We start from the raw sequence: 26,139 nt of genomic DNA on the forward strand, positions 1-26,139 counted from the left end.
AAAAAAAAATTGTCAAAAAAAATCTGTATGCTGAATTTAATGCTGCATGTGACTTGGCATATTAATGTGTTACACTCATCTACTAATAGAGCAACGCCTCTGTCAGGTGTATATGTTGACAGTCCCCCTCTCAATACTGATATTAATATGCATTTTTCAGACTTTATTATTATATATTACTGAAAAAACAGTTAAGAAAACTATTGATATTTTCTGAACACTGATTTTCAGCATAAAATATAAAATTTCATTCAACTCTTCTTTTAAAAGCATTGTACACATGCCAAGAGTTGACTCAGTAGGCTCATCCTACTTGTATAGCAAAGTATGAAATTACCTCATAATACAAGGATAATCATCGTTGCATTTATATAAGGTATTCTTTGCAAAGGATAACCCTGCTTTCTTATTCTGAGCATGTTATGGGCAGTTGTGTGGTCAGTATCTTGTTTTGAAATGTTAACAATAACAACAATAATGATGGTGCTTATATTACGCAGTCTTTACAAGGCCTAACCCTACCTTCTTGTTTTGAGCATGTTATTGGCAATTGTATGACCTGTATCTGTTTTTGTTCTGTCAGTTAATACCAATAATACAGTTTTAGTGTTAGGTAGCAGAAATTTATGTAGACAGACACGCATTGTAGCACTAAAAAATGCTAAAGATTATTTAAATGGACATCAAAAATTTAAGAGATTCCATGCCTGCCATACAGAGACTAGGGTTGAAAATTTTCTTGGCCCAAGCTTATTTAGCATTTTGGAACTTATTGACGGACTTCCTCAAGTCACTCTATTGGCTTTTGTTTCACCTATCTGGCAGCATATACTCATATTCTTTGATGTATCGTCCTTTAGAGGCATTTTCCTTAGAAATACCATTTCAAGTTGTTGTGTTACAATGTTGCCACTGCTTCCCACGGCAAATGTAATGCAATGCAGAGATGATAAGGAAGACAACTGCAGACTGTAGCTCACAGCCAATTCTACACCACTAGTACACAACGGCCAGACAATATGATTTTGTAAGTATTGACTCTTAAGAACACAATTATGACTATCTACATTAGTGTGAACATAAAGTTACTTGTACCAGTTCAAGTTTATACAGTGTTAGGTAGTTAATTTGTTTACACTCTCTTTTTTAGTGGACCTTTTTTTTGAATTCTTAGCTTTTACCATGTATTGATTGTACTAAATAAGGTGCTTCGTTATAACATTTTTCTGTATGTCTATCCATTTTCCAAGCCCCAAACTAAGAACCTGCTGATAATACTGTCTCTTAAATGTTAGATACTTAATTACTCATCAATCTCAGTTCATTTTCATTTCAGAAATATGTGAAACATTTCACGGCTTCCTGCTATTGTGTGTCTGCCACCATCTCATCTCTTAACTTGCTGTCCTTGGTCCTTTGTTTCTGGTATCTTGCTTTTACTTTTGTACCAGTATTTGTATTTTTTTCATTAGCCAGAAAGACTTTCCCAGAACAAGTCAAATCAGGTCAAAGCTCTCCCAGAATGCCTCACAGGAAATAAAGTCCAGTGTTTTTATATGGCCTCTGAAGCTTTATATAACCTATTCTTGGACTGCTTCTAGGGGATGTACTTTGCTCATTGCATGAAATTATACTGCCTTTTAGACTAGTCTATTCATACATTGAGACCATTAGTGCCTTTGAAGTTTTACATTTGTGATTTGCTGTGTCTGAGACAGCAAATCCTGGGGGTGTATGTGACTTTTTTCAATATATCAATTATTCTTTTTTTTCTGACCTTAAATGGATAAAATTGAACTCTATCACCTCTGTTCCTGATTTTCTCCTGTCTATGGTATCATGATCTCTTTTTTCTTCTCTCAGTTCTTTTATACCATTTTCATTGACAAAGAGTGCAAGTTTTGTGAACATGGAGACTTTGAATTGATCATGAGTCATATAGTTAGTGAGGAGAGATATTTTATGTTTCTTATCCTTCAGTCAGAGAAACCAGAATGGTATGACACAAAAGAGATGATAGAATCTCTGAAAAAAGAAAAGTCTTTGGTTACAAAGCCTCAAGAGATTATGAACTCAAAGACTGAGAAAAAGAGTCTGGAGAACTCAGGTGGTAACTTCTACAGCCTTTATAGGAGGTTATCTGAGAGGAACCTACCAGTTTCTGGGCACCTTGTACATTTGGTACTAAGGTGAAGACTTGCCATAGAACTAGTGCATCTTGAGAAATTTCCTTTCAGCCTTTGATTAACTGACTGGTTGGAAACTCAGTAATGTAATTACAGCTATTTATTTAGACTATATTCAGTACCAATAAGAGCAAATTGTAATCAATTTCATGGGAGAAAAAAAAACTGAACACAAACATAGTATAAGGCAAACCCCCACCAAATTGAAACTCTAAATGCATTGCAGAGGGTAGAGTTTACATCTGCAGAGTATGTGCATCTTGGCCCCAGGGAAGTAGGTCCTTTGTACCTATTCATGCTCATAAATGCATTCTCAGCCACATCCATTCGCAATTACAAAGGAAGATAGAAGCCTCTGTCCTTCAGAGATGTGCATCCTGTGCTAAAACAAACTGTTTCTGGTATTGAGTGGGTTCACGTGGCCTTTAGGAGGAGACCAGTAGAAGATCCATTGGCTATGACTACTAAAACAACAGCTAAGCTGAATTAATAGGCTATGGTTTCTGATTAATGGGTTTTTAGTGAGTGATGGTTGAGGGATAATAGGTTAATAAATAAATGAGATAGCTTATGTATCTCAAGGAGATTGTCTTGTGACCAATTAACTTAATCAGTTGAATAAGTTAATTCTACCAAGATCTGATTTATGAAATTTAAATTGTCATATGAACACCCATCTTTTACCTCATTTAACAAAAACAATGATTAGTCAGGAAGCATTATTCAGATTTGCTACAAAGGCATGGCAGTCTATTTGAGAATATTTCCATTATCGCACTAGGCATTAATATTTGAGTAAGCATAACTTCAATTGGTAGGAAATTACTTTCTAAGTCTTAACTATGAAAAATGTACTTGTGTACCCGTAAGAAAATACTTCACTAATTATGATTATTTCTATTTGAATTTCCACGTGCCTTCATGTGACTGCCCAGTAGATTAGAATGCACACTACAGTTACTTGCTGAAGCAGGTCCTTTGCCGGTATCATAAAAATCAATGTTCAGTTTTAAATAATTGTGTAATTTCTGCCTGGATCTAATTTAAGAGTTTAGCAGACTAAATTATATTTTATCATCTGTCCAAGGAGCTAAAAACAGAAAGCAAAGATGTACTTCCAAGCTTAACAATTTCAACTGTTTATATGACAAAACATGTTTTCTACTCAGAAGACATATGGCCGAAGGCAGTTGTTAAATTCTCAGCGTCCTACCTCTCGGATTGCTGTACAAAACTCACTCTGAAGCACCTTTTTGAGAGACTGGAGCTTGTGCACTGGTACTTCTCCAGATTCTTGTAGCTTTTCCAGTAGTTCGATTGCTCTTGCAACATCTGAGTGGGGGGAAAAACATTAGCATGAAGATGAAGAATAAATGATCACATCAGCAAAACACCATAATTTCAAGTGAGTGGTGACATCATTCCACTTCATCATCATGTGGGATTCATTGTAATATCAGAATTTATAACTTGGAACTTTTTTATTTCATCTTCTGGTCAAAGGCCAATTAACTTATCAAAAGTAAGCTTTATTTCTATCTTTGATTGTGTTTCTTAGCCTTAAATACACTTATTCAAGACTCAAGATCTTTCAACTTCAGCCTCTTAAAATCTTGAAGTGTGCCCACCACAACTGCCAGGACTGGTATTTTTCTTTTCTTTTAGCGTGTACCTTTTCTTTTTTGATATGACATTTATTAATTTATTGTAAATGCAATGTTACAATGATTAGTACTTTGATTTGATTGTTGTTCAGCTCCTTTCTTTGTCTATAAACTCCATGAGGAAGAAACTTTACTAGTTTGCTGGCTTATGCTCCCATAATCTGATATGATATTAAGAATAAGTATTTTATGGAGAAAATGATTTAACTAACTTTCTCCACCTCACCACTTGTTCCAAGTCCAATAAGTAGTGTGGTGGTTTGAAGATTCTTGGCCCAGGGAGTGATACTATTAGAAGGTGTGGCCTTGTTGGAGGAAGTGTGTAACTGTGGAGTGTGTATGTGTGTGTGTGTGTGGAGTGTGGGCAGGACCTTGTTTTAGGTCTTCCTCCTCCTCTTTTGCCTGATGGAAATAACTTATTCTCCAATGTCTTTGTATGCTCTACAATGCTACCTTTTCAAAGCAGAGATGTGGTCATATCTCCATTGACCAGCCTTTAAAATAATATTGAGAGAGTTGTCAAATGTTAAAGTTAAAGGTTAATGTAGCAAGAATTACGTTATTTTTTATAGCCAGCAAAGAAAGATGAAATACTTGGATTATTTCACATTGCCAAAAGAAAATAGTGTAATGAAAGCATATTTAAAAATATTTATAGTGATTCCTTCCCACACAGTTGCTGTAGTCAGCACCCTACCAAAAAGCCACTTAGGCATTAAACAGTAGGATAATAAGCTTTCAATTCCTAGGCAACAAGCTAGAGCAAATATTATATGTTACTGCAGTAAGATTATAAATTCATCTATGCATTTGTCCGTCCATCCATCCATCCATCCATCCATCCATCCATCCATCTATCCATTCATCCATCAATCAGTTTAAGGTTCTGTTATATGCAGTACAAAGCTTATCAAGAATAATATATTTTTTTCTGAAATCATGGAATTGCCAAGTTAATGAGGAAAAAAATAACAGCATAGCTGCCTATGGGGAACAATTGTTACACTTCTGAATTTGGGCAAGCTTAGTATGGGTATGTGTATCTAACTGAAGCAAATTACTAGGAAGGGACTTTAGAATCTTTCCCCAGTCTGGGGTAGTAATTTCTATTGCCAATTGTAGCCCAAAGTAAAACAAATCATGAAATCAATGTTACCCTGTCAGTTTCTGAAGTCTGACTTCTAGTACATAAACTGGGAGAAGGCACAGCTAATTCCACAACACCAGGCATATCTACAATTACTGATGTACCAGCTGAGATGTGATGCCTTTCCAGCACATAAAATACTCTACCCAAATACGCCATGGGCACAAAGAACTCAGTATGTTTAAAACTGAGCTCATTATTTTTTTTCTTGAAAACTAGCTCTTCTCTTCCTGCATTCTGTATTTCCATTAATAGGACCCCAAGCAGCCTGACTCCCTAGCTTTGGCTGTAGCATCATCTTTCACACCCACTCTGACATGCTGTTACTCAGCAAGCTCTATAGATTCCATCTGAACCTGCCCTCTGAATGGAATTCTCTACTTCATTATTTCAGAGATGCCTTCATTGTCTCTCACCTGTGCTACTGGAATGCAGCCTCCCTAATTAATCTCTTTTTTAAACAAGTCTTTTTCTCTTTTCAGACCAGCCATGGCATTGCTTCTAGAGTAACTATCCAGAAATGAGAGATCTAGTTCTTACATCCTTGAACATAAAACTTCAGTGACATCCATGACCTAGTAAATAAAGTGCAGGTAATTTGGGGGTTTATTGAAGGCTTTAGCACTCAGACTCACTCTCTGAATTGCTGAACACTTCCTGCTCCTCATGTTATAGTTTGGAAACCTGTTTATTATTGTTGCTGTTGTTTTGATGTTTCTCTCTCTTTTCCCCTTTCTAAAGCAAGCCACAGAGTGCCACACCATTATAACACATTTCCATTGGCATGCAACCTATGCATTCTTTTAGTAATGCTACCTTTGTTTGTGGATGGAAACATGGTGACAGAGGAGATAATCCCTTCTCTTGCTTTTATGGGATGCATTGTTTGGGTCACAGATATGCCACAAAGATGCATATGCCTAAAAGCAATGTGCTACAGGAGATCTAGGCGTGTCTAACAAAGACAAATTTCATCCTGTGGGAGGCCAGAGAGGACGGACACTAAGCAAGCTCCTAGGTAGGTGGGGAGACCAGAAAAAGGGCAAATGAAGAATGTTTCATGAAGACACAGTAGAGTCTTACAAATACAGAGGCAGATGTTAGCATCCAACTATTGGACTGGGCATGGGGTCCCCAGTGGAGGATCTGGAAGATGGTCCAGAGGAACTGAAGGGGTTTGCAGTCTCATGGAAAGAACAATGATTTTGGCCACCCAGATGCCCCAAGACTCTCAGGGACTGAATCATCAACCAAGGGGCACACATGGTTTCAGCCAAAAATGTGGCAGAGGAAGGCCTTCTTGGGCATCAGTGGGAGGAATGGTCAGGTAATGGTTCAATAGAGGCTTCAACAAAGGGAAACTGAAGTGGGGATGTGGGAGTGTGTTGGGTGGAGGGACATATATGTGGAGGCAGGGGGAAGGAGGAGGGGGAGGGATTGGGGGTCTTAGGGGAGGAGGGATATCGGGAAAGGTTTTACCATTGGCAATGTAAATGAAGACGATATTCAATAATAATAATAATAAAAAAAGACACAGTCAGCTAAAATGGAAGGCTTGATTAAGGAAGTGTAGGTCATTTAAAGTCCCATGAAAAGCTCTGCCAGAGCCTGACCAATACAGAGGCAGATGCTTGCAGCCAAACATCAAACATCAGACTGAGCACGGAGAGCCCAACTAACCGGACCCCACCCCCCACCCCCGAGCTCCCAGGGACTAAACCACTAACTGAGGAGTACACACAGGAGGGACCCATGGCTCCAGCTGCATATGTAGCAGAGGATGGCCTTATCTGGCATCAATGGGAGGGAAGGCCCTTGGTCTTATGAAGGCTTGATGCCACCAACATAGGGAAATTCTAGGGCAGTGAGGCAGGAGTAGGTGGGTGGTTTGGGGAGCACCCTCATAGAAACAGATGGTAGGGAATAGGTTGTTTGTAGAGAAGAAACCCAGAAGAGGGATAACATTTGAAATGCAAATAAATACAATAATAATTTAAAAAAAAGACAGAAAGGCATACAGTAGTGTTAAAAGTGAAACAAGAGAGAATGTACAAGATGAGGCAGAGAGAAGGCATATCATGCAGGATGCTTTAGTCCCTGTACCAAACAATCTCTTTTCAAGGATGTCTTCACTGACATCTGAGTTCCCATGGCTCTTTGCTCCCTCATCCATTACACTAGCATTACTCTCACTTTGTCTCAGTTGGCACACATGTCTTCTTCCTTCATCCATGGGACTTGATGCATTTCTTATGTATGTGTTCCCATGTTTCATGGCATATGTGTGTGTTCATATGTATATCCATGTGTGTGCTGGTATGGAGGAGTCCAGGATGGCTGGCCACTAATCGGCAGTCAGGAAGTAGAGAGGTGACTGTGGGTATTTAGCTTGCTTTCTTCTTTTTGTTCAATCCAGGATTCTTCTCCCACTCACAGTTCCAATCACATGCAGAAGCCATTTCCTTTCTTCCTTTGCAATCATCTAGAAATATACCCTCAAGCATATTCAAGCACATTTCTGTGATGATTCTAGATCTTGTCAGGTTGGGAGTGAAGATTAACCATCACAGCCAAATATTATAATCACCAGGAGAGCTTTAAAAACACAGATGTGGAGTCAGGCACAGGTTAGGCATTCCAATGTGAATGGCACTGCACTATGTCTGGACATGGGGCTTAAAGGTATCCAGGGTTGATAACAGAGCTCTGGAGGGCATGAACATTTTCAAGTTCCTGTGGGGGGGGGTTATATTGCATATCTAGGGCCTTTAAAAATCTGTTGCAGATTAATGGCTCCAAATGTAATTGTTTTCAAGCTCACTACAGAGGGCTGACTGATATACCGGCTCCTAGCCCTCATCTCCGTTTGAGAGATGTTGATTGAGAAGGCATAAAAATAAAGCCTGAATATCTCATTTAAAAGAACCACTTAATGTAAGAGTCTAAATGGCAGTGATTCATAAGTAATAAATGTGAAAATCTTGCATTCTATTATTTTTGGAGATAGTTTATAAAAAGGATGCTAAGTTGAATTCTTCAAGACATCTAAGAATTACTGATAGAAGTGATTATGGTTGAAGACCACTTTCATTTTAATATTTTTTTAAAACATCTGAACCCTGACTGATAAACCCCCAAATCTCTGAGAAGTATCCAGTCTCTTCTGGGTTTTTAATGTTTCCAGATGATTTCTATGGCCATGCAGGGATGAGAAAATACTGTCCAAGAAAAACAAAATAAAAACTAGATACTGCTCCAGTATGACTTACTGAAAGTTAAAGTGACTTAATTATCTTGTACCGTTACGTCATTCACACTCCTTTACCTGGGTAAAGACAGAATATTTCCAAGGAATTTATTTTACTAATTTTAGCAAATCACATAACATTTGCTTCTGCTCCATTAGCTATGGGAAGAAAGTCTCAGAGGACCAATGTTAGAGAATGGAAGCTCTGAGAGGACTAGCATGCCTTCTTTGGCTGCTCAGGTAGTGGGGATTGTAAGCAACCTGCCTTCTATGTCTTCTATATCTGAGCAGGTCAAGAGGGCTTAGGCAGAAATGGCACTTGGGCCCTGAGCCTTCTTGCTGATAGTGGTCCATTTGAGTCCAGCATCATGAAGCCAGGGAAATCCAGGAGGTGATGAAAGATAAATGGATCCTGAAAGCCAACAGGAGGAAAACAATGGACCCTCCAATACAAGCCTGGCCAGTGCTGGAAACAAAAGGGAAGTGGCTGAGAACTGGATGTGAGACCTGTATACACAATTCTGTTTCTGTACAACACACACACACACACACACACACACACACACACACACACACACACACTAACCAACCAACCAACCAAACAAACAAACAAACATACAAAAAAACCCTAAGACCAGGATCTTGTAAGATAGACAAACTTTTGAGACAGCTCAATAGTTAAAAGCTGTCAATGAAGCTTGTGGCTTATTTATTAGAGTGCTCTTGTGGTTCTTGTTCAGAATTTCCCTGCCTTTCCTTTTATGAAGCCGAAATTAGTTACTAACATAAAAGCTCCAGTCTATGTGTGTCTTCATTTAGCATGGACACTAGATAAGGATGCACAGCTGCTAAGCAGCCACAGGGAAAGAACCACCCTAAATGGTTTTTCTTTCTGAAAAGTCCACCTTAGTTACTGACTCTTTAACATTGCCACCCCACCATGAAAAGAGGTCACTTGGGAACCATATGTGTATACCCATCTACCTTTATAACTTTGGTTAACTCTTTATAAACTCTTAAAAGCAGTGGCAACCTTTGATTTGTCATCTGTGATTTGGGCATCTTTCAGAGGCTCTAGAAAATGCTACAGACTGGCTACTTTATAGAGCAGTTTATTTATCATAGTGGGTCTTGAGGCTGAGAAGGTCAAGATTGAAGGGTTGCAACCTGGTGAGGAATTTCTTACTGAATCATGATCCAACAGAAGCTATCACGGAGGAAGTAGACAAAACATAGCTAGCTCCTAGAACAGAACTACTCTCAAGAGAACCAAACCACGTCTACAGTAATGGAATACACTGATAATTAACCCATCCACAAAGGTAGTACTCTAGTGACTCATCCCTCTCTAAATGTCCTGGTTGGTATTGTTAGAATGGCAATTAAATTTCAACATTGATTTGACAGAGCTCTTCAAACCACAGCATGTTCCCGTGCCTCCCTCCCACTTAGATTCTTCTGATATACACAATGCATTCCTCCCATCGCCGCGGTTTCAAAAGCCTAAATTTATTCCAGCAACAACCCTGACGTTTAAAGTTCAAACTTTCATCCAAATCAGATATAAGTGACATGCAATTCACGACTCAAGCTGAAACAATTTCCCTTATCCGGGAGACTATGAAATCAAAATTTAATCTACTCTTCAAATACAGTGATAAGACCAACATGAAACAGACAGACTCTAGTACTCCAAAAAATAAATAGAAATAGGCGAAACAGATAATTTGGAAGCAAATTTTATAATTAGCACAAAGTACAAATAAGGATAAAATGTGATAACAAAAAACTCAGAAAGCCTTAAAACTGGAGAATTAATTTAATTTTGTATCTTGCAAGATGGACATAGGGGTCTGATGTCTATAGGTTTACACTCTTCCTTGAGTCTCTCCCAACGTCTTGGTCACTTGCTCTGCATATTAATCATTTCATCAAGTAGTTGTATGGTTATTCCATTTGTATTCTTTTCGAAGTGAAATTCTTTCTTTTACCCATACAGATTTCAAATTGTTCAAATCTCTATCTGATTTCCAATTTTCTTTTACTTCTATCTTCTGTCTTTAAATAATTTACTGCCCCCTCAATGTATATAGTTAAATGTTGCCATGTAGCTGTCTGACTGCTTGCTACTTAAATGTCTTTTCAGGATTTGATATTTCAGTCCATCACAGGGATGTTCTTTATCCCATAAAGCCTTAAGACATGGGCATAATTCCATCAACTTCGTTGCTACTAGATAGTAAGAGTGACCCTTCTCTTGAGTCTCCAGTATCTTATTTATTACTCATTTTAATAAGAAACCTCATGTACTTTACTGACTGTATTTCTGTCAACATTCCTATCATGACCCCAGTAAATAATTCTGAGATATTATAAACTTTTCCTATTCTTTTTAACTTCTTACCTCTCATTAGGATCATCCTTAAACTCTTTTCGCAGCGACACAGCCTGTGACTAACCTCTTCCAAGCGCCTTGAGCCTTTCTCAGCTTTCTGGTTGTTTCTGAGCTTTTCTGGTTCCTGCTATAGCTCATCATCTGGATACCAGTCTGTGTCAATCTGTTCTCTGTGTCTATAACACAAACTCACAGACTGGGTCACTTATAAAGAAAATACATCTATTTTTCTCAGATCAAAAGGATGGTGAGTCCATGGGGACAGTACGGGCAAAGGAACATTTTGTGCATAATACCATGGGAGAAGGGCAAACAAGCACACACCGGTCAGAACTCAGGCTTAGGGAATACTTAGTCTCTCTCATTAGTGGCACGGCTCCATACTGAGCATAGGTCACTGCTTACCTAATGTCAAGGCTTTTACTGATTGTAATTCACTCAGCCCAAAGATGGTGAGGAGACACTAACACTACAACTTAAGGTCATTGTATGTTAATATCCTCATAACTTTTAACTCACTTTATCTCTTCACGTGATTGTACCTGGGGGCAAATAACATTTGTGTTACAAATGTTCTCATCACAGTTATGCAGGGTTTAAGTAACTCACTCACGAATGGGGGATTTAGTAGAATCTGGGTCTGAGCGATGTTGAACGTGGTGCCTTTTATTCCCATTTCCACCACGACTTCACTTTCAGCAGTTTTTCTTCTTTGACTCTCAGCACGTTCACATCAGCTCTATGCTCTGCAGGCTTTCCTGGTCAGACATTGAGCTCTTAATTTTTCCCCTTTCAATAAAGATTAACCCTTATGCATTTACCAGTGTACCTCTCTCAGGCAGGAGTTATTGATCAACAGGGTCACCTGGGGAACTTTCAAATGACAGAATAGAATGGTTATTAATCTAGGCAGCCCACTGGAATTACCTGGGAATACTGAAGAAAAAATCATCACAGATTTCTGGATCCTACTCACATGTATTTCTGATTTCACTGAGCTTGGGTTTGACCTGGGCATCATGGGCATCAGAATGCTGAAAGTTTCCCAGCAATCATAATGTGAAGTTGTATTGAGACTCATTGGCGTGAATTTTCAGTGTGTCCTTGCCATTTTAATTACAATTATATTCAATATATAAAAGAGGAAACTCAGATCCAGAGAAAAAAGCTTGTTCTCCAGGGAGAGAACCGATAATGAAGAATTGAAATGTGAATGAAGCAATAGTGTTCTAGAATCTGGGCAAAATGTAAAATGTTGCTTAATAAAGCATATACAGCCAGATGTTTATGTCTTGAGGTTCTTGTCCACATCTGTAACTAAACATAGGTCCAAAACAGAGCTATAATCAATGAATGAGTCTGTTCCAAATCTGTGTAGATCTTTTTGTCATTATTCCACAGTATAGTAGACTATAACAATGATTTACATGACATATTTTATTTTTGCAATAATTTAGATATAATAAATAATTTTGAGATGACTGAAAGTACACATGAAGATATTCTTATGTTTTTTTATATACAAAATTTGAACATTTATAGACTTGATAGATATGATGATTGGAGATATTTTTCTGAATCAATGTGAACTGATGACTACCATTCATTGAAAGATAATAGTGCTTAGAAAACCCCTCACATGCATACAGAGAGATTAGTATTATTTCTATTATACAGGCATTGCAAAACAAAATAAGGCTTAGATATATGAACTATCTGGCCCAAAGCTACACAACCAATAAATGGGAAAGGCAGGCTTAAAAACAAAACCCAGCAGTATTTAGTTCTGTGCCTATGTACTTATTTATTTATTTTTCTAACCCAATCCTTAAAATAGATTGAAGAAAAAAAACAGATAAGTTTTACACAAATTATCATTTAAATATGACAACACACAGCATTATGAGCTGGATAAAACATTCGGAAGATTGTCTCAGGTTGCATTTGTTTATAATAACACTGGATTGTAAAGAAATGGTCAAGACTCTATCTAAAGATTACTGAAATAGTAGTAGGAGGAAATTTAATAACACTTCATTAAAATAATAAAGGAATGCTGTAAACGAAATGTAGTGAGTTTAAGAAATGGTGGAACTCAAGTAGAACAAGCTTCCAGTGATCTGAAGTAATCCTGGACTCATCTTTTCAGTCTTCAATGATGACTTTTGACTAACATGATTGGCATGTAGAATTTGGTCCATAATTCATCTGAAGTTGGAACTTGGCCATGTAAAACTATTTTGTACTAGGGCAGCAAAACGTATTAAGTACTATGACAGATAATATGAGCTATTTACTCCTAAGTCTCTTATCCTTGTACCGTCCACTGCAGAATGCAGACCATGAAAAGATATCTCCTCCTCCAGAATCTATCTTAATTTTGAGCAAGTTGACAAAGTCCAAGAAGGCCATCAAGAGAGACAAATTGCATATGTACACTTTCAGAAGTTGGATCTGTGCGCCTTGCTTCTTTCACACAGCTAAATGTGTTAACGTGGGGGGAGAGTTGACACAACCATTACACCATTTTAAAGATGACTTCCAGAGTCCCAAGGATTCAGAAGCAGGAAAGGTAAGGGCTCTTCTAGCTCTCAATGCCTTTACATAGCTGTTGTGTGCCTCTGGCTGTCTGACCTCATGGGTCTTGATAATTAGACAAGAATATGCTTTACCATTTGTTTCTCTGTAGCTTAACATCAAAGGCATGCTGCATAGTGAAGAGGGACATGAGCTTGGTGACATGGTTCTAACATGCAGGGTTGAGATGATACAGAAAACAGCTGCATGTTACATAGTGGTCCCTTTGATCACAGTAGGCATGGAACATTTCTTTAGGAAAATCTTGTTTAGAGTGGGAAGGAGCCAGTGATGACAATCTTTTTGGGAGTATCCCAAAAATAACAGCATAAGTAAAGGTCCTGAAGTGTCAGGAGGAAGTGGCTGTGATAGAATACTGACCTAAGCTAACATAGGGGAGCCAAGGGTTTATTACAGTTTCAGGTTGCACTTCATTTTTGAGGGAAGATGTACTGGCTGGTTTTGTGTGTCAACTTGACACAGGCTGAAGTTATCACAGAGAAAGGAGGCTCCCTTGAGGAAATACTGCCATGAGATCTAGCTGTAAAGCATTTTCTCAATTAGTGATCAAGGGTGGGAAGGGCCATTGTGGGTGGTGCCATCCCTAGGCTGATAGTCCTGGGTTCTTTAAGAGATCAAGCTGAGATAGCCAGGGGAAGTAATCCAGTAAACAGCATCCCTTCCATGGCCTCTGCATCAGCTCCTGCCTCCAAGTTCCTGCCCTTGTGAGTTCCTGTCCTGACTTCTTTTGGTGATCAGTAGCAATGTAGAAGTGTATGCTGAATAAACCCTTTTCTCCCCAACTTGCTTCTTAGTTATGATATTTTGTGCAGTATTACAAACTCTGACTAAGACAGAAACCAAGACAGGAGCCAGGAGGCAGGTACTAAACCAGAGACCATAGAGGAATCCTACTTACTGGCTAGCTCCCAATGGTTTGTTCAGCCAGCTTTCTTATACGACCCAAGACCACCTGACTAGAGATGGTACCACCCACAGTGAACTGGGCCCTTCTACGTCTATCATTAATGAAGACATGTGCACAAGACAATCTTATGGAGGCAACTTCGTAATTGAGATTCCTTAATCCTAGGTGTGTCTTGATATGTGTCAAGCTGATGAAAACTAACCAGCACATCCAGGCAAGTCCAACTTCAGTAGACACTGGCAGTTGAGGCAGAGAGCAGTAGCGACAGTTGTTTGAAGGTTGATGATTAACAACTGACTCTCCAGAACAAACACACAAAATCCAAATCAGCCTTGACTTCTGGCACTCACTGATTTCTGTTGTGTAAATTCTCCTATCACTATCATGTCCTACTTGTAGCTCCTGATATGGTATCATTGTCTTGCAAAATTCTTAAATATTTAATGATGATTTCTCACAAACCAGGGAGCACCCTACTGGATAAAGGTCAGTGTCCAAGAAGTAAGCAAGTGGTCAGAGTTTGTTCAAAGATTTCATAAGTGGCTTTTGTTTTTATCGTTGTTACCGTTGTTGTATAAGTACTAGATAAAATTATTAGAGATCATTTAACCACAGACTAAGGCAATCTGGTTCACACTTCATAACCATTCCCGTGGATGTTATCTGCAGGATTAGTTTGAATGAAGTGAGGGTATATGCAGCAAGCTAGTTAGGAAGACTGGTATGCCAGCAGCCCTGTGAGAGAAAGAAAGATTGCTGGGCAGGTGGCAGTGAGGACAGCAAGACATTGAGAGAAAACACAGCTCGGTATGAAAAGAACCAGTGTCCTGATGTTTGCCACTGCTGTCTGACAAAGTCTCCACAGAATGCCTGTGAGGCAGAAATAGGTGTATTGGTGCCAGTAAGCTATACTTTCAGTGTTACCCTAGTTACTCTGGATTTCTGAATATCTGGATATATCTTAATTATATTATATCTGGGTAGGCAAATTTCATAAGAACCAAGAAGAGAAAGACAGAACATGCAAACTAAATTGTTTTTAAAGTAAATGATACCAAGATGGCATGTTCTTGTTATCTTCTTTGTAGTCATAGAAGATACTTCAAGGTCAAATCAGTAAGGAATTATCTCAAATATTTCATCACTGCATCAATCAGCTGAAGGATACCATTAAAAATGTAAAATCAAAGTAACCCCAAAATTATAACTTGGTAGTACCCACTTTATATGGTTATTGTCAGTCTAAATGAGAATTAAGAATATTTAACTTTTAATATAAGCATCTGAGATATCACCTACATTTGAAAACTGCTTATTTTCTCATTAGCTTTGATTATTTTGAGTCTTCAATTTTTGTTTTGTTACTGGCAACAAATGAAGGAATGTAAAATTAGAGAATAAAATTCTTGGAATTAGAAGTCCTTCCAATGACATGACTAGATGTTAGATGTCTTGTTTTTTGTTTTTGTTTTTGTTTTGGGTTTTCAAGACAGGGTTTCTCTGTGTAGCCCTGGCTGTCCTGGAACTCACTCTGTAGATCAGGCTGGCCTCAAACTCAGGAAACTGCCTGCCTCTGCCTCCCAAATGCTGGGATTAAAGGCGAGCGCCACCACCGCCTGGCTTAGATCTCTTGTTTTAAAAGATACATTCCTATGTTTGACCAACCGAAGTTTGAGTGCTACCACTTTGCATAGCTATATATATAGCTCTAAGCCAACATTCCTACAAAGTACTTATTAGAGTATTTACTGTTAAGAATATGTCCCAACAAATGCATATACTAAACCCCAGCTGATAGCTTTTTTAATATATGAAAAACCTGTGTCTAAAGTGTCGCAGCAAAGCCTCTATGTCAATGTGATAAGAATCAGTGGTCCACGGTTCTTTGTACCTCTGCTGTGATATGAAAGGAAATCCTGCCAACTTGCAAGTTACTAATGAGAAATGACAATTAGTGTGTCCTCCTCATTTGACACTGTCACTGTTTTGATTTGCCAACAACTTGCTATGTTTCTTAAATGCAGACTAATTGGTTCACCTCTGGAAGAACTGCTTCAAATGAAACAAAAATATTTCCTCATTGAGCTCTTGAAACTATTCCACTTCACATTTAGTGTCCAACACGGGGTGATCTCTTCAACATGGGATTGGAATCAACACCGAGCTGCATCACACACAGAGAAGTTTGACAACAATGAACATTTAAATCATGAATTTATATAATGACAATCTTGGCTGGCACTGCTCAAAACTGTTTGCCAAGCCCACCGCATCCAAGAGAACAATTTATGCTACAAAATGAAAAGCTGTAGTTGCTAAGAGATTCGCTGCCATGGAAAGTATCTATTTCATTTGAAAGTGATTACTTTCCCAATAAACAAATCTTTAGGTACACAAAGCTTAAGATAAAGCGCTCTATGTTAAACAATTGCTGTTATGTAGTTGGAATGAGTAATGTGTTCCCATTTTCTATGGGTTGCTAGATTCAGCATTTTGTCCTTTTTTCTTCTTTATTTAACAAAAAATCACCCAGTTTTCTTTTTCAATAAGATACAGTTGTAGTTTGGTTTGCTTACCATCCCCTGGGGACCCAGGAAACTGAAAGTCTTCTGCTTTCTTCTGCATACATTTTCCTTTCTCGTTTTATTTTTCTGTTTTTTCTCCTTTTCCCTTCACTTATCTAGTTATCTTGCACCTGTGTCTTCATGTGATTACAGACCTTCACTGTGCAGTCTTATTCATAATCAGAGTGAAATCAGTCTTCTGCTTCCTGACCTTGAGAGCATCCACATGAATGCATACCTACCTTGATAGTCTTCTCAGCACTCTAAGGACTGATTTGGTGAAAAGGTAATTTGTCTTAATATGCCAATAAGAAGCTATACAAGTCGCTGTTCTCCTTTAATGCTAAACAATAGAAAATCTGTTTCTTTGTTTCTTTCCTTTTTCCTTTTCTGTTTTCATGAACATGGGAGTATGGCATCCATGCATATACATATTTGCATGTGTCTAGGTGAGTATACATGCATTTGAGTACACATGCATGTAGACTCCAAAGGTTGGTGTTGGCTATCAACCTTCCGTAACTTTTGCATTTTATCGGAAGGTCAATAATCATACTTAGAACTACCGAATTCAGCTAGATTCTAGTCAGGTTGCTCTGGGGAATCAGTCTTCTGTCTTTACCTTCCAAAGTAGCAATCATAAGAATGATTGCTATACTCACCTGACATTTATTGGATTCTGAGAATTCAAATTTCTGTTCTGATGCTTTCACAGAAAGCACTTAACCACTGAGTCATTTTCTGATCCCTGAAAACACTAGAAGATCTATATTTTTAAACTTAACTTTTGTATATGCATTTGAATATAATATTTTATCATGGCAGTTGAAGATACTTAACATTGTTTGTTAAATTGAAAATATTATATTAAATATCTTTTATATCATGTAAAACTTTTACTCACTTATTATTAGCAATGACATCATGTCAAGTTATATTTGGCAAGATTTAGATTTCAGAATATAAATTACAAATAAAATAAGATTTAAGGGACTGTAATTCACTTATCATTAGTGATCCAATTTAATCTACAAATTAGAGCATTGATGAGTTTAGATCATAGTTCATTTTAGAACTCATGGAAATATTTAGGGAATTCAGTTTTCTAAATTCTGTTGAATAGTGAATGAGACCTCCACAGTCTAAAATAAAGCATTTTGAAAGTAGATACTTTGTTTAGAAATTTTGATTATAATTTCAAAAACTTAAAAAATAAGCCCACATCTGACAGAAGGCTAATCTCCAAAATTTACAAACTCAAGAAGTTAGATACCAGCAACCCAAATTACAAGTGGGGTACAGAAGAAAACAGGAAATTATCAACAGAGGAATCTCAAATGGTCAAGAAACAGTTAAAGAAATGTTCAAAGTCCTTAGTCATTGGAAATGCAAATCAAACCAACTCTGATGTTTCATCTTACATCCATCAGAATGGCTAAGATCAAAAACTCAAGAGATGGCTTATGCTGGCAAGGATGTGGAGCAAGGGGAACACTTCTGAATTACTGGTGGGAGTGAACAAACTCTTTGAAAATCAATTAGCCGTTTTCTCAGAAAACTGGAAATAGGTCTACCTCAAGACCCAGCTATATCACTCCTGGGCATATACCCAAAAGATGCTCCAGCATCCCACAAAGACACTTGTCCAACTATGTTCATAGCAGCTTTATTTGTAATAGCCAGAAACTGGAAACTATCCAGATGTCCCTCAACTGAAGAATGGATAAAGAAAATTTGGTACATCTACACAATGGGTTACGACTATTCAGCTATTTAAAAGCCAGGACATTATAAATTGTACAAGCAAAAGGATGGAACTAGAAAATATCATCCTGAGTGAGGTAACTCAGTCCCAAAAGGACATGCACTATACATACTCACTGATAAATGTATATTAGTCATAAAATATAAGATATCCTTGTTACAATCTACAGACTCAAAGAAGATAAACAAGAAGGAAGGTCCAAGTGAGGAATCTTGAATCTCACTTAGAAGGAGGAATAAAATAGTTATGAGAGGCAGATGGAGATAGGAAGGGAACTAAGAGGGAGGGGAGTATGGATAGGGCAATGGAGAATTTCAGGATCAAGTGGTGGGAAGGAGAGGAGAGATGAATAGATGGCCATGAGAATTAATGGAAATTTGCAACTGAAGGGAGTGAGGAGGTAGGAGGCATCTCCAGGATGAGCCAGAGACCTGGGAAAAGGGAGGCACCCAAGAATCAGTGTGGCTGTCCACCTTAGCTGTGACTCACTACATTGGAGACATGAAACCTGAAGAGACCACCTCCTGTAGCCAGACAGGAAACCCAGTGGATCAAGAGAGACACCAACTCACCCACTAAACTTTCAAACCCAAAGTTATCCTGTCTACAAGAAAGGTAGGCACGGGGGATCGAACAGAGACTGAGGGACTAGCCAACCAATAACCAGCCTAACTTGAGACCCATCCCCAGGGCAAACACCAATCCTTAACACTATTAACAATGCTCTGTCATGATTGCAGACAAGAACATGTCCTCTGAGAGGTTCCACCCACAAGCTGACTCAGACAGATGCAGATACATCCAAACAGTAGATGGAGCTTGGGAACTCTTAGGAAAGAATTGGAGGAAGGACTGTGAACCCCAAAGGAGATAGAAACCCCACAGAATACCAACAGAGTCAACTAAACTGGACCCTTGGGACTCTCAGAGTTTGACCCACCAACCAAAGAACATACATAGGCTCGACCTAGACCTCTCCACAATCCCTTATGTAGCAGATGTGACGTTTTACCCTCGTGTGGGTCCTGAACAACTGAAATAGGTGCTATCCCAAAAGCTGTTGCCTGTACCTGGGATATATCCTAGCTGGGCTGCCTTGTCTGGCCTCAGTGTGACAAGAAGCACTTAGCCTCCCAGAGACTTAAAGTGCCAGGGTAGAGGGGATACCCCCAGGGGCCGTACCCACTAAGTAGAGTCGGAGAGGAAGTATGGGGGAAGGAATTTGTGAGGGAATGACCGAGGGGGGAAATGAATGGGATGTTAATTGAGTAAGGAAAATAGAATAAAGTAAATTAAAACAATCAATAAATGAATACAGTGTGGATTTATCCACTAATTAATTGAACTATGTTGTGCATGGGTCAGTGAGTGGGATGTAAAATGAAGAAGTAAATTAAATTAAATTAAATTAAAAAATAAATAAATGAATACAGTGTAAAACAATCCACTAATTAAGTGACCAGCTTCCTTGGTTGGCTGTCCATTCTCTTTATTATTTTCAGTTCCTACATCATGAAGTCAACTGATGTTATGCAGCTCTAGGAATGAACAGAACAGGCTCCACCGGGCTTAAGTGAAATCTCTGCACCTTACCTTTAAACTTAGGTGTAAGTTATATCTTTTCTTCTGTGACTTATATATCCAAGGATCTGTTGGTAACAATTAGCTTATTAGCTGGCCTTTTAAGATACTGGGCACTAAAGTGAATCAGTTGTGTTTTTCCAAAGTTCAGTAAATACTCAACTAGATGCTTTCTATGGTCCAGTGATTTCACCTGAGCATGTGCATGGTGTGTGTGTGTGTGTGTATGTATGTCTGTGTGTGTATGTGTGTATGCATTACGTGTGTAATTATCAGTAAATTCTAATTCCCCTTTCATCGAGCTGCAGAAATTGGAAGAGAAATACAATCATGAAGTTACTGGAGAGATGAGCAATCAAATTGGCTGTTTTCTGAAAGGCTGTTATAGAAAAACAAGTCAACTTTTCTTGTCCTCAAGTACATCCGATACTAGAAAATGGATGAATATTTTCATCCAAACTGACAGTTTGATATATTATTCTGCTATCAAGCTACTTAATAATATTCTTCCTCTTTTACCTTATCACTGCTCTATCATAATGTGTTCCAGTCTCTTAGTTGCTTTGGGAGCTGTGTGGTAAGGTTAGTGTGGTGCAATTGACATCTTTAAAAGATGATTTGAGGGCAAAGGAAAGTTGGGTGGTTGCTGTAGTTATCTTGAGGGGTGTAGAGATTCTGTTGACTTGGGTATTATCAGGCAGCCGACGAAATATTTTAAACTTCTGAATAAAAATATCACAAAATAATGAGGCTTTTTTTCATTATTCTATATTCCCTGGACCTGCTTCCTCAGACTTCCTGTTGGTGTATCTCTTGTAAATCAAACATTAGGAACAGAGAAGGAAGAAAAGCAATTGCTTTGGAGTCTTCACATTTGGATAACACATAGCTAATGGAATAATATTTAACAATAAGCTTAGTTATATGAAATATTAGATAAATTGTAAACAGTATAAAATTCACTGGAGTATTTTAAAGACTTTGTTTTCTAATTATAATAGAGACCAACATCTGGGAGCTTTATAGAATAAACACAAAGCCCAATTTTATGCTTGAGATATTTCTCTAGACTTAAAAACATTTTTCAGGTTCTTTTGTCTATGTTGCCATCACTATCAACAATCAACCCACCCACTTTTAGCAAAGTATGAGCTTCTGGCATAGTTCATAATAATTTAATTGAATAATTTTAGCTTCATGTTAAAGAACCTTTCATATGCTAGGCAAGTACTATTTCTCTGAGCTATATTCTTAGTCTGTTTATTCTTACTAATGTTTTAAAGATTTGTTTTTATTGTATATGTATGAGTGTTTTGACTACACACACACACACACACACACACAAACATAGATGCTACAGTGTCTAGTTTTTGTGGAGGCCAGAGAGGTCATAAGATCTGCTGGAATTGGAGTTACAGATGTTTGTGAGCTATGTGGATGCTTAGACACTGAACCCAAGCTCTCTATAAAAGCAACTGGTCTTAGTCACTGGGCCATCTCTCCAGCCCCTTTATTCTTATTCCTCATGTATGAGTTTATATGTGTGTGTATTCTATGTGCATGGTGTATTATGTGTGCACCCATACACTCATATGCATGCATGGAGAGGGCCGAAGAAATTAGGTATCTTCCCCTGCTGCCTTGTGCCTTGCTGCTTCGAGACAATGTTGTTCACTGGACTGAAAGCTCATCACCTTAGGCAGGATAGATGCCAGAGAACTTCTCAAATCTGCTTGTCTCCTCCCCACATGCTTTGGTATGGACACATGGCCATGCCCAGCTTTTATGTGTGTAGATGCTGGAGTTTCAAACATTAAGTCCTTTTCTCAGTCCCCATTCACATTGTATATACAAAATATTTGCTTACATTTTTCATAATGACACAAAATTTGATACCTCTGCTTATTCCGGGCCTGTTCACAAAGCCTGTCAACATATACCTGGTAACATGCTAATTTTGTCTTGAGAACATTTAAAGGAATTCTCAATTTTTTTTTTGTACAGTTGATCTCTTGAGTTTGTTACACGTCTCTTCTGATATTTTGTACCCTCTGACCACTCTGTGTGAAACACATACCCATCCTCACCCTCCTGGAAATAATCATTCTATTCTCTGCTTCTGTATGTATGCTCAATTTCTTCTAGTTTTGACAAGTCAGTGAGATAATATAGTACTGTCTTTCTGTGCATGCTTCATTTTGTATATTATAATGATTTTTCCATATTAGAAAGATGAAAGGAGTTCCTTCTTTCTTAAAGGCTGAGCAGTGTTACACCATACAGAGGACCTATTTCCTTTATTCATTTATCTAATGGGCAGTTAGTTACTTTGAGTCAATATTTTAGTAACAGTGCTTAGTGCTAGAGTGAGCACAAGAGTGTAGTCTGTCTTCAACACACCAATGTTATTGCCAGTGGATATACACACAGTGCAGGTTTTGCTGGATTATACTGTAGCTCTGTTTTTAACCTTCTTGGAACCCTGCATATCCCTGCATAACCCTGAAATTGATATATGATTCGACAGTTCCCCCTAACATTCCAGAAGTGCTTCCCAATCTCCATATTCTCCCAATACCCACTATCATTCACATTTCACATATAACAGCCATTCTAGTTGATGCATGATCTGGTTCAGTTGTACCAGTGGATGCATCATCTGGGTTCAGTATGCACTTTCCTGAGTACTGGAGAAATTAGGCATTTTGCTCATATCCTCTTTGGCCATTTCATTCTCTTTTTTTCCAAAGTCATTACATCTTTATTTTTAATTTTTTTCATTAATCATTCCATTCATTTACATCTCAAATGATATCCCAGTTCCCAATTAACCCTCCACAAGACCCCCCTCTCATTTCTCCTCTTTGCCTCTATGAGGGCACTCTCCCACCCACCATGTTCAGCCTGACCCCTCCCCCTATGCTGGGAAATCAAACCTCCATAGGACCAAGGACCTCCCTCCCATTGTTATCAGACAAGGGCATCCTCAGCTACCTATGTATCTGGAACCTTGGATGCTTCCCTGTACACTCCTTGGTTGGTGGTCTAGTCCCTGGGAGCACTGGGTGGTCAGGCCAGCTGATGCTGTTCTTCCTATGCATGTGCAACCCCCACCCCCAGCTCCTCCAGTCCTTCTGCCAGCTCTTCCCCTTGGGTCCTCATCTCAGTCTGATGGTTGGCTCCAAACATCCACATTTGCGTGGTTCATATTTATTTTCTCTTAAGGAATATCCATCCATTCAAGTCCTTCGATTATGTCTCCTCTCCCAATAACTTTCACCAAGTGAATTTGGTTACTAATTCATCAGACACATGGCTTGTGAAGAGTCTTTTCACACTGTGTGTTTTCTCTTTACTCTGTTCTTTTATTCCTTTGCTATGCAGATGCTTTTCACTTTGAAGTGATCATGTTTGTTTACAGTTGCTTCTGTTGCCTGTTCTTTAGGGCTGTATCTGAGATAGACATTGCCCAGGTCAGAGTTAGAACTCAGAACACTGAACCGATTGTGTGAATTTGTTATCAACCAAGCAACTCATGAGCCCTTGAGCTGTTAATAGTTCTGGGTATGAGAACAGGGTCTGTACTAAGTGCTTTCTTCTCATGGATACAGTTTACCCACCATTGAAACACTAAGCCCTCTTGCTAGTCCCATAGAATTCTATTTTTAGAGTACACAATTTAATAAGGAGTGCATCCTATGAGATATCTACACATATGTATGGTTGTATTAATTCATAGATCAAATATAAATAAAAGATGTTACTTTTATTAAAAACTATCAGTGACCCAAAAGGTTCCCATGACCAACAGGGATGACATTAGTCAAAATACCCAACAAATGGGAGACAAAACCTGTAGAGATCATATCCAGTGGATAGGCATGGTCCTGGGTTGATGGATGGGGCCATCAACCCATCTCAAAAATATTAATCCAGAATTTTTCCTGTCAAAAGAAATGCAGGGACAAAGAGTGGAACAGAATCTGAAGGAAAGGCTATCCAGAGACTGCCTACCTAAGGATCTATCCCATCTGCAGACAACAAACCCAGACACTATTACTGATTCCAAGAAGTGCTTGCTGACAGGAGTCTGCTATAGTTGTCCTCTGAGAGGCTGTACCAGAGCCTGACCAATACAGATGTGGATGCTTGCGGCCAACCATCAGACTGAAAGTGAGGACCCTAATCAAAGAGTTAGGGGAAGGACTGAGGGAGCTGAAGGGGCTTGAAACCCCATAGGAAGACAACAATACCAACCAACCAGACTCCCAAAACCCCAGGGTACTAAACCCCTACCAAAGAGTACTCTTGGAGGGGTCCTTGGCTCCAGCTGCATTTTAGCAGAGGATGGCCTCATCTGGCATCAATGAGAGGGAAGCCCTTTAGTCTTGTGAGGTTTGATGACCCAGCATAGGTGAATGCTAGCTAAGGCTATGAGGTGGGTGGGTGGGGAGCACCCTCATAGAAGCAGGGAGGAGGGGTATTGGATAGGGGATTTGTGGAGAGGAAATTGGGAAGGGGGATAACATTTGAAATGTAAATAAATATAATAACCAATAAAAAAGAATCTTTTTTTCAAGGAATGAGCTAGTATCAGAAAGTTGTGATACTTCTTACCTTCCCAGACTTATATTTTTACATTTAAAAATCTAATGTCAAGGGATAGAATGTAATTTACCTGAGGTTCTGAGCACAGAGATATTTAAGGGAACATCAACATTGATTATGAATGAAAAACAATTATTCAAGAGAAAAGACTTCAGGCACTGAGACTAGAAATAATGCTTGATCATGAGAGATGAGTCATTTTTATACTACACTCATGAGAGTAATAATGTAAAGTTTACCTCCTTAGCTCATACATCTAAATGAGGTCTTTAAAATTTGAATAGGAACATCTAGGTGCCATTTTAATTTGCTTTCTCCCTGAACACTAATGGATGAACATCTCATATGCTTAATCTACATGCCTTTTTTTTTTCTTTCTTTCTTTTTTTTTTTTTAACAGAGTGCTTAGTCTGACTTCAAGTCTGGCTTAGTTTCTTTTATTACTGAACTTTAAGAGTTATTTATATGCTCATAATAGTTTTTTCCTTTCACTCTTACACCCTCCCTGCCCCCCCGGGGCCCCCCCCCCCCCCGTGTGTGTGTGTGTGTGTGTGTGTGTGTGTGTGTGTGTGTGTGTGTGTATAGGAAGATATTCCTAATACATAAAGTGGTCCACTCAGCATAATGATAGTTGTATATTTATTTTTTTCAGGACTGACCATTTGGTATTAGATAACCAATCTGTATGCTCTTCCCTGGGAAAGACTATTTCTCCAGCCTTTAGTATTTAGTTCTTTGTACAGAAGTGAATAGTCAGGAGTGTTCTGCAGTCCTCATTAGCATGTCTGTTGGTGTGTCCTTGTTTTGTTCATGTTTAGGCAGTCACGTTGGTGTGACATCGTGGATGCAACTTCCTAGAAGAGACAAGCTCACAACAAACTCCTGGATCTTATTGCTATAATAACCTCTCTATCTTCTATAAGGTTCTCTAAGCCCTTTGCACAGTTGTATTGTAGATGAACCAGTTGGGACTGGGCTCCACATCTCTGCAATAGGTTTAACTGTGGTTTTTCTGTAATGGGCTTGGTCTGTTGCAAAGAGATTTTCCTGGAGGAGGGGCAAGGTTTTTGTAGTTTTATTGGCAGATTTTGCAGGATCTTCTGTGTAGAGAAACACTGTCCGGGTATAAAGTTTACTTCCAGATTAATATTTCACTGCTTTTTAAATATTTTAACTTCATTCTTCTCTCATATTATATCCTGACTGCTGTTTCTCCCCTCCTAGTTCCTACCTCCACCTCCTCTCTGTCCCACCTATCCACGCCTTCTTCCTTTCTCTTCAGAAAAGGGCAGGGCTCCCAAGGATAATAGCCAAACAGGACATATCAAGTGACAGTAAGACTAAGCAACTTCCCTCCTTTTAAGGATGAATTTTCCAGTGGAGGAAAAGGGTCACGAAAGCAGGGAAGAGAGTCAGAGACAGCCCACTGCCACTGTAAATCTCACAAAAAGACCAAGCTGTACAACTACATGCATAG

The 26,139-nt window shown here is 38.6% G+C and overlaps 1 protein-coding gene across 1 annotated transcript in view; it reads right to left on the reverse strand.

Annotated features, from left to right (window-relative positions):
- Positions 1-26,139, reverse strand: part of Lin7a (lin-7 homolog A, crumbs cell polarity complex component) — a 135,982-nt gene that overhangs the window by 81,552 nt on the left and 28,291 nt on the right. The window contains exon 2 of the mRNA XM_052165678.1: positions 3,400-3,518. Within this exon, the coding sequence (XP_052021638.1) occupies positions 3,400-3,518 (119 nt within the window). The remainder of the gene's footprint in view (positions 1-3,399; positions 3,519-26,139) is intronic.

Source organism: Apodemus sylvaticus, chromosome 20 (assembly GCF_947179515.1).
Source record: "Apodemus sylvaticus chromosome 20, mApoSyl1.1, whole genome shotgun sequence".
NCBI classification, from domain to species: Eukaryota; Metazoa; Chordata; class Mammalia; order Rodentia; family Muridae; genus Apodemus; species Apodemus sylvaticus.